The sequence below is a fragment of the Cucumis melo genome, chromosome 7 (genome assembly GCF_025177605.1).
Source record: "Cucumis melo cultivar AY chromosome 7, USDA_Cmelo_AY_1.0, whole genome shotgun sequence".
Classification (NCBI taxonomy): Eukaryota; Viridiplantae; Streptophyta; class Magnoliopsida; order Cucurbitales; family Cucurbitaceae; genus Cucumis; species Cucumis melo.
In genome coordinates this window covers 3,653,121-3,663,394 of record NC_066863.1, presented here as the reverse complement: position 1 = coordinate 3,663,394, position 10,274 = coordinate 3,653,121, and the positions used below count along the sequence as shown (strand labels likewise).

General features: G+C 30.8%; 1 protein-coding gene across 2 annotated transcripts; it reads left to right on the top strand.

The window, feature by feature from the left end:
• The first annotated feature begins 7,757 nt into the window (after positions 1–7,757).
• LOC127150256 (uncharacterized) lies at positions 7,758–10,021 on the top strand. 2 transcript variants are annotated; one of them, XM_051087646.1, is made up of 6 exons: positions 7,758–7,871; positions 8,069–8,196; positions 8,288–8,513; positions 8,605–8,994; positions 9,196–9,291; positions 9,379–10,021. In XM_051087646.1, the coding sequence occupies exons 1-6, from the start codon at positions 7,800–7,802 to the stop codon at positions 9,967–9,969; spliced, it is 1,503 nt and encodes a 500-aa protein (XP_050943603.1). In that variant the 5' UTR covers positions 7,758–7,799; the 3' UTR covers positions 9,970–10,021. The 2 variants fall into 2 exon arrangements, with proteins under 2 accessions (XP_050943603.1, XP_050943602.1); XM_051087645.1 differs by having other exon boundaries at positions 8,587–8,994.
• The last annotated feature ends 253 nt before the right edge of the window (positions 10,022–10,274 follow it).

The window sequence follows — 10,274 nt, the reverse complement described above, 5'->3', positions numbered from 1 at the left end:
GATCCAATAAAGTTCGATAGGCAACCATTGCGCTAGTGAATCCTTGATAAGTGTCTGAATCATTTATTGAGTTCTAGTAGAGTGTTTTAACCCTATTTTGACCCAACAAGGGTTTGAGCTCATCACGATCGATGAAGTTTCAAAGAGATGTAGAAGTATGAGCGTCGTATGATTGGGAACCTAGATGATGATGATGATAGATGCATGAGGGAAAATATTGATAGCACAAAAAATGTGCTATGTAGCTTCACTTAATTTGAGGTCGTTCCTATATTTATTTATTTGTTTTATAGGTTTCAACCGTTAAAGAGGTAGAATCGAGCATTAAGGATAAAATAGAGCTAAAAGGGACCAATTCGAACCTCTAACGAAGCAATTAGGCTCAAAGAGTAAATGATTATAAAATTGTCACTAAAGAAGACGCCACGACGCTAGTCGACACCATCCATGGTGCTAAAAATAGTATTTGATAATTTTTTGCTGTGCTAAGTGCTTTTCTAAAATTATAATTTTGGTAGTCATTTTGAGCATGTGATCATTCATTTTTCTTTGTTTTTTCATCCTTTATCTATCTAAATTGTTAGATTTTAGAGTTGATTTCCATCTCTCTCTCTTGTTTTGTTGTTGTAGTCAAAGCAAATAATGTTGAATATGTTGATTACAGGCTAAAGGTTATCATCTCTAGAATTTCTTTCTACTTCATGAATTTATGAGTTTTTCAATTAAATCTTCTATTGTATTGCTGATTCAATTTTGTTTTAATAAGATTAAATCATATTATTATACATTCGTGGATGTATCTTTGTCATTTACTTCATGTACTTGTGAGGATTCTTTCTCTACTTCATGTATTTATGAGTCTTTTTAACTAAATCTTATATTGGAGTGATGATTCAACCTGTTTTAATAAGAATAAATCATATTGTCGTACTCATGAGGATGTATATGATTGTTGCTTTGATTTAATATGCAATTTGTGACGCTTGATTGTAGGTTTATCCTAAGAAACAATAAGTTAGATTGGTTTGCTAATTAAATTATATTTGCATTCATCTAACCAACTTAGGATTAGAATCAGTCAATTGGACCATTAGTTTGGCACTCAAACAAGCATGTTTTTCATCTTCTCAAGCTAAACTAATTTATTACTTAATTTGGATGACAACCTAAATAGCTTCTCTAATTGGAGTAGTTAGGTGAAAACATGCATTAAGCTTGATGATTGAGAATTGGATGAACAAATATGGTGAATAAGAAAATCCCTTAACAACCCAAGTTAGATCTTCTCATTTTGATTGTTTGCATAATTTAATTTTGCATAATTTTCTATTATTTATAAAAAAACCATTACACAAATCCCCAATCAATTATCCTCAGACTATGAACTATTTATTAGAGAAACTTAATGCTTATGTGGTAGTTTCGGTTTAATCATTTGGTCCGAATTTAGGTGAACATGTGTCTGTGAAATTGGTTAATTAAGAGTAATAGAGAACGACATACATAGCAGTGACGTGGCAGACAGTGCGGTTGTCATATGAACAATCACACTCGATCATATTGGTTTCATTTGTCTGATCAAATCCTTCCCTACAAGGACTTGAATTGAAATTCCAATCCGTCTTTCCCAACGTATTCCCCACATACCACAAACCTTCCACTGCATGTAGTTCTCACAAATTTAAACACATTAATAAACAAAATACATTATATGTATACATATGGTTTCAAAAGGAAAACTACAATTTATTAACACTTTAAAACATTAATTAATAATTAAGCACATATAGCAAAAAGAGGGAAAAAAAACATTCTAAACAACCGCAAAACATGACCAAATCTATTGGGATACACTTCTAACAATATTGTCTATTACCGATAGACTCTTAAGTAACTATATGATCTATTGCTAATAGATTTTCTATTAACGGCACAGATAAACTTTGAGGGTTAAATCTAAATTTTGTTATGTTTGTAAATTCTTTTGTAATTATATACCAATATTTTCTTATCTAATTGTTATATTTGCAAAAAATTCAATTATCATAAATGTAGTCTTTATAGTTTGGACAAAATTAGAATGTAGTCCTTCATAAGAACTTTCATACCCAAAATTTTTATCAAACTAATTTAAGAAGTTTTATCACTAAATTCTAACTTTCTCCAAAAACACAAGGGTGTTACTAAAACTCTAATTAGCTTTCTAGAAATTATAAAGATCAATTTTGAAATTTAATCTATATAATTCTATAACAACACATTTTTTTCTTTTAAATGACAGTTGTGGAAGTAGAAAACAAAACAAAATTACTTATATTTTTATAAACTTAGAGTGTGTTTGGAATACGTTTTCAAGTGTTGAGTGTTTAACCGTAACTAGACCACTTAAATAAAAATGTGTTTTTTTGAAAAATAACAAAATTAATAGAGAAGTTTATGCGTACCTTCTTCTCGAGATAATTGAGAGGTTCCAAAGACAAAAGCAACGAGAAAACAAGAAACAAGGAGGGAAGAAGCTACGATGATGGGAGATCCAACCAACATGTTTTCACTATTTTAGATGTTAGATGATGGAATATTTTGTTTATATACATGTATGAAAAAAATTGATAAATAACTTTTTGAGTGAGAAATTTATGAATAGAAAAGCTCATAACTAATATGGTCAAGTCAAATTTGTACAATAATGCTAAGTTCTAGTAAATGCATATGCAATTTGAAATACCCAACCATATATTTCTCATCATTATTGTCATATATTTTTAATTTAATAATTTAAATTCTAGAGTGTATATTTGTTGATGTAAATCTAGTTAATAACTTATCCAAATTTACTAATAATTGAGTGTGTAACAAATATAATAAAATCTATCAATAATTAATATCATTATCGATAGAAGTTATCATTAATAGATTTTTGAAGAGTTAAAAGATCTAAATTTTATTATTTCTATAAAAATCTTTTCAATGTTTCAAATTTGATCGGTATATCTGTAATTATTTCTTTTATATTATTTAACTGTAGATCAGATCTTCAATTATTTCGTTAACAAAAAATTGTGTTAAAAGCTTCTTTTGCATACACCAACAAGCTTCCAAAGCTACTACTTGACTGACATGAGATACAACTTGACATCATTAGTCATTGAATTCAATGAATAGTTTGTTTGTATGGATGGATGTCATTTAATTCAATGAATAGTTTCTTTTACTATCGTTGTTAGTTTTTTAACTAAATGAATCTATGTATTGATATGATTTCATTTAGGCGATTTTTATATCTATGCATACTTAGTTTATATGCAATAATGTGATTTGTGTTTTCTTAGGTACAACAACTGGGTATGCCAATTTGAATTATCAATCTCAAATAAAATAGTAAGTTAATTACAATATAATAAAAAGCTCTACTCTTTATACTAATTTTTATTCCATTGTCAGCTAATTTGTTGCATGAAAAACAATTCTCTTATATAGAATAAAGTAGTATGTTAACTTAATGATTCAAATTTAGAAAATAGTTTTAAAAAAATCATACTTGGATAAGTATAATTGATAACAATTTGTAGAGATGATAACCAATTGTATAATAATATTTTAAAAAGAAATTATAAATATAACATAAAACCTATCAAATATAATGATACAGTTTTATCGTGTAATGATAGATTATATCAATGGTTGTCTATCATTGATAAAACAAATATTTGCTATATTTGTTAAATAGTTGCAAATATAACAATTAGATTCAAATATTTATACATATAACAAAATTAAAAAGAAAATGTAACATTTATTAATGATCATATTGAAAATATTAATCTATTACGGATAGATTTGACTATATTTGTATTTTTTTAAGATGTTGATATATACTTGATTATTATTCTTAAAATTACTGTCTATTATAGTTACTTCCTAAGTTTATTGGTTATATTTTCAAATTTTCTTTTAAGAAAAAAATTACTACATATTTTAATACTTTAAATTGGATTGATATATACAATTATCCTTAATTTCCTTGGAGGAAGATTAGATAACCTAACATTAATGTAGGAGAAGTTAATTAACATATATAACCACACATTGACTTTGACAATTTAATAATAATAATTAGACCATGTCAACCTAAAAATACTTTTAAATATGAAACATTTTAAATTACTTTGAGCTTCAATTTCACCTTTTAGAGTTTTATGTTTTGTATAAAATTTTGCTTTGCCAAATAAACAAAGAAATACTTACAATTCTCACCTAATTACTCAACTTGAGTTTAAAAAATCCTTTTTTTGAAAAAAATAAGTTAAAGACCAAAGTTTGCAATTTTGTCTCTAATGACCAATTCTTTTCACTTAATTTTAATCAATCGATCTATGTCACTAATGGATAAGTTTCTACGTTTTTTTCTAAGTTTTCTTTTCATTTAAAACATAAGTTTTGTACCATTAATTCAAATGGTATTAACCTCTTATATGTTTATGATCTAAAATTTTAGAAATTTCCTTTTCTTGATTAACCATTATAGTTTTAATATTTTATTATTTCCATAAATGGTGATATAATCATCAATGATTTCTATAAATTAGGTTTAAAAGTAATTTTAGTTAAAGGCAAAATACACTTTTACCCTCTCATCTGAGCATTGATTCTCCATAATCTTGAAATTAATATATTTCAATCCAAAAAGAAATTAACAAATAACAATCTAACATTAATAACAAAATTACATGGAAATGAAACACCTTTTTCTTTTAATCATATTTAAAACATTTTTTCTAAAACCACTTTTATTCAAACGTAGCATAACTATAATTTATACCTATGTAGGTTCCTATCTACCAAATTTTTTTTTTAGTTCAGCTTCTTCTTCGATAGGTTTATTAGCAAAAATTAAAATATCGATATTGATATCAAAATTAAAATTTTATCGATATTAGTGTGAGAAATTCGTTGCAAACAATCTAATAATCCATGCTTCTTCTGTCTAGTTTTATTATCCAAGTTTACATACGTGAGTGTACTTGAGTGTGTCAGACCAATCACACTCCAATGCATTAGATACTATTGTTATTCTATGTTCAACTTTACCTCCTTTTCTAGAAGAGTTGTCGAATAAGTTAAGAATACTTGTCGTTCATGTAACACCCGCTTGTATAGTTGTGTGTGACGTTAACAATGTCAAGGTGATTGTGGTCGTCAAGGTTGGTAAGTGTCCAAGTTGAGGTCAGCTCGATTATATATTTGATTTTATTTTGTATAGCCCTTTTAGTTCAATTGGTAGTCTCGAAAATTCAAGATTTTGACTTTTTCCATTTTCCCTTGATATTTAGGTCTTGCCTGAAGATACCCTCGACACTTATTAGATATTGATAAATATTTTTATAAATAAAAATTATTCAAATTAAAAGTTGATTTATTTTACTTTCAAAACTAATTAAGTTAAATGTCTTATTATTAGTGTTAGGTGGGAGTACGATCGAAATTCATATCAATTAAATAAGGGGATGATCATGAGTTTATAAGAGAAGACAACTATATCCAATAATATGAGGTCTTTTGGGTAAAATCAAAACCAAAATCATAAATGTTAATGTGTAAATTGTAGAGTATCATACTATTGTAGATATACTTAGATATTGTAGATATACTTAGAGGTCTCTGTTATCCCTATCAATTATGTATATGTTGTTTTTTGGGTATTTAATCGTTAACACCAATATCAAACTTTTTCATTTATGGGTATATTCATAGATATTGATTTTAATGTTTGCTTAGTAGTTGACTTTACTAAATAATTTAATTGTTTATATCCAACTTGATTTCCATTTCGTTAGTTAATGACAATTCAACTGACAAAATATATATATATAGGGATTGCCTCTTCTCCAATTTGGGCATTCAAAAAGTAGAGAGTTGTTGGATGTCTTTGTGTTTCATTAGACACATAATTGTGTTTGTATGAGTGAATATCTTATCGTCTAAAAACCTCTTTGTTTCTTTCTTTTGTTTCTTCTTCATGGTTGGAATCCATTCTCAGTCCACTAGATACATGAAGGTTCTCGGGAAATTGCCAAAAATAGGTTAAAAAAAGAGATTTAAATGAATTTTGGGACAAGTTTTCAAAAGAAAGACTTTTAGGACAATTTGGGTGTGAATAGACAAAAATGCCCTTCCTTTCCTTTCCCTCTTCCACGTTGCTTTCCCTTCTCTGATTCGTTCTCTTTCGCGTATAGTTCCGTTTCCCTTCTCTTTTCTTTCGTGTAGAACACTTGAACCTACTCCGGCCATCGTCAGTTGTTCATCGTCACTTGCCCATCGTCGCTTGCCCATCGTCGTTTGCCCTTCGTCGCTTGCCCTTCGTCGCTTGCCCTTCGTCGGTCGTTGTCCAGTGCATTTCGTCGCTCCTATTCGGACCATTCAATCAACTTCGAGCGTCTTATTTAGGTGAGTTTCATGTATAACCGATTTTCAATTTATCTGCTGTAAGTAAATGTTTGTTAGGGTATTTGGTGCTATTTTCATCCGTAATTGTCTGGTTTTTGGAATTGGACTTATTTGCCGTAAATTAGTTTAGTCAAATTTTGGTTTTAGGTTCTTAGAAAGTTCAATGTTCAATGGCTAGTGAAAAATGAATTGAACTAGAGGATGAGGATTTAGTTGGATCAAATAGAGGAGGAGTAAGCAATAGGAATAGAAGGAATTAAGGTTTTTTTTTTTTATCTCGCATTTTTTTTTTATCTCGCACTTATCTCGCACGTATCTCGCACGTTCCAAACTTTCACTATTTATTTCAAAATCAACTTGGTACACCTCCTAATCCATTTAGAGCTATTCTTTGCATGTTTAGTAACTCTCTTAGGCCCTCATGCTTTATCTCGCACGTATCTCGCACGTATCTCGCACACATCTCGCACGTTCCGAACTTTCACTATTTATTTCAAAATCAACTTGGTACACCTCCTAATCCATTTAGAGCTATTCTTTGCATGTTTAGTAACTCTCTTAGGCCCTCATGCTTTATCTCGCACGTATCTCGCACACATCTCGCACGTATCTCGCACACATCTCGCACACATCTCGCACGTTCCAAACTTCCACTATTTATTTCAAAATCAAATTGGTACACCTCCTAATTCATTTCTTTACATCTTGCACGCATTTTGTAGGTTCTTAAGTTCAAATCAATTTTTTAAGATACAAAAGTACTTAAGGTAGTTTAAGGATGGCACATGTTCGGATTTTAGTGCGTCACGGTGGTGAATGGGATGAGGGACGAAGAAAATATGAAGGAGGAGTGTTAAAAGGCATTGTTGTCCCTAAAGAAATAACACACAAAGATTTACAGTCTGAACTATATGACCTTGCAGAAGTTGACCCTACAAAGTTTGACATAAAGATAAGATGTATATATGAGATCAAAGGGGAAAAGGAAGCTCCTCCATTTGAGTTAAGCAATGACCGTGATTTGAAGTTTTATATTCTTAGTGAAAATCCATTGGAGGTCCCCCTATACCTATCGTTTGAGCCTACAAGCAATCGAAGCATGAAAGTGTTAAACAAAGATTACAATTCAGTATCTGGGAGCAACCAAGTTCAAAATTTAAACCCTCATCCTCCTCCAATTGGAATGGATAGATTAGATGAGAATGAAGTTGATATTGGTGAAGTCGAGGGTGGCTTGTGTCATAACATGATAGGGACCAATTCGGCTATATGGGAATCATATGAGTCATATCATTCAATAGATGATAAAAGAAGTTCGTAAGGATTTATCCACACTGACTTCTATAGTCTGTAGGATGGATGACACAATCACAAAGCAGTCATTGGAGCTGTATGAAATGAAGCAGATGCTGGAGAGATTGGTCCAGGTAAAATTTGTTTTCATCATACATTAGATAAACGATCGTATAACTTTGATAGACGATCGTTTATCAAAGTTACTCGATCGTTTAACTTCGATAGACGATCGTTTATCAAAGTTACGCGATCGTTTACTTTTATATACACGATGGTTTAACAATACATTATTTTTTTAATTTTATGTTCGTTTTTATTTGTTTGTTAGAATCAAACTGAAAATCAAGGGAATGATCATACTGATCAGAATGACAATGAGTATGTTGTTCAAGAACAACATACTCAACAACAACCTACTGAAGAACAACATACTGAACGTCAAGAGGAAACCCAAAGGTTAACATTTCATTCATTGTTTACTAGTTTATAAATACCTAACAATTGTATTTTTTTTTCTTATTCTCATGTTTCTTCTCATTTTGTTTAGGGAACATGAAGAGGAACGTGGTAGTGATATAAGCATAGACGGTAGGGATGCAGACTTGCTAATGACTATAAGAGATATATCGGATAGTCTAAGTCATCAAATTCAGAAAGAATCAGACCTGCCACAGATGATTACTACCCTTCCATATGTGAGCCAACCTCTTGCACTTTGTGAATTGGCTCCAATGGATCAAACTGTACAAATTGTAAATGAAGAATCTCAACTGGTATGTATACACAACAAATTTGTAGTCGTTTGAATGAATAGTTTGTTACTTGTTTAATACGATTACATTGCAGGAAACAACAAAAAAACAGGTTGAGATGAAAAAAAATGATGAAGCAGTTACTTTGGTTGAAAAAGAACCAGTAACTGTGCCTGATAAAGATGTGGAAGAAAAACCAATAAAGAGAAGAAAGCTATGTAAAATAGCAAATAAAGAGGTGCAACATGAAGATGAACAAGGTAATCCACCCACAACATCTGCTCAGATCATATCAGTATCTACAACACCTGTCCCAGATGTGGAAATCAGAGAAGTAGATCCATATAATCCGATGTGGAAAGTGGATCCAAAATTATGGAAGGAATACTTGCAATGGAAAAAATCAAGAAAAACAACCCATGAAGAAAGGAAAGTAGTCTCCACAACCAGAAAGAAAGACTTTTTCAGACAGCTTGAAGAAAACACATGGGTACATGGAGACGTAAGTACTCTTCCCAAACGATCGCTTATATTTGATATACGATCGCTTCTATTAACTAAACGATCGCTTCTATTAACTAAACGATCGTTAAGTTAATATTACACGATCGCTTACTACGTAAACGATCACATGTACATTTCTTATGCGATCGCTTATCCTCTCCTTTCATTCATTAAACGATCGTTTATTTTTTCTTTGTAGACATTGGATCTGCTATTCGCCCACTTGCAGAATAAAATGTTGCATCTCAAGCACCATTGCAAGCGTTCTTTTAGAATATTACATTCCTCTTTTCTGGTAAGTTGTTATTCTTTAATTTTTTTTTTTGTATACAAGTTAAACTGCATCATTATATTCTGATTAAATTTTGACTTGTTCTTGAAGACTGGAATCAATAAACCAGACTGCATTGTTTGGAACCACATTTTTGATACTCATCTGGTGACACCAGATAATAAGAAAGCTGAATGGACAGACCCAACAGCACACCTAAGTATATGGACAGAAAAAGATGTCGAATACTATTTCAACACTGCTGTTGGTGATTACAACGACATACCAGGGTGGGGAGATGTCAACTACGTGATTACCTGCATCAACATAAAAGAACACTGGTTGGCTATTGCAGCTGATATGAGAAAATGCAGGATCTACGTGTTCGACTCAATGCCAAATTATGTTGAGCAGAAACTTGTTGATGAAGCTCTTCAAATGCCTGCACGATGCATTGCCTCACTCGCGATTGCAATTGGAGTCAACCTCCATTCAGATCGTTTCACATATGGCCCTTGGCCAATACGCAGATCGAAGGCCACATTACAGAAAGGGCGTTCATTGGATTGTGGAATTTTCTGTACCAAATTTGTTGAATGCCTTGTAACTGCTAGTGACCTTGGTTGTCTAACTGTGCCAAACATGAAACTGTTTAGACAACAATATGTGCTGGAACTTTGGGCCAATAAATACTTTTGTTAATATTTGTATTCGTTTATATAATTTTTTTATGTAATTTTTATAGAGAGAATAACATATTATAATTTTAAACTTTGTTATAAAATAAATACTTTGTGATATTTTCAATTAAACGCGACCAAAATTGAGAAAGAATATTTGAGTTAATATTTGTATTCGTTTAGATACATATCACAAAATATTCGTGTAGAGAAATACTCATCGCGCACATATGTATAAACGATCTTCTTAATAAACGATGTCTAAACGATCTTCTTAATAAATGTCAAAATATTAAGCGATCGTTTAGTAAAGTCTAAACGATCGTT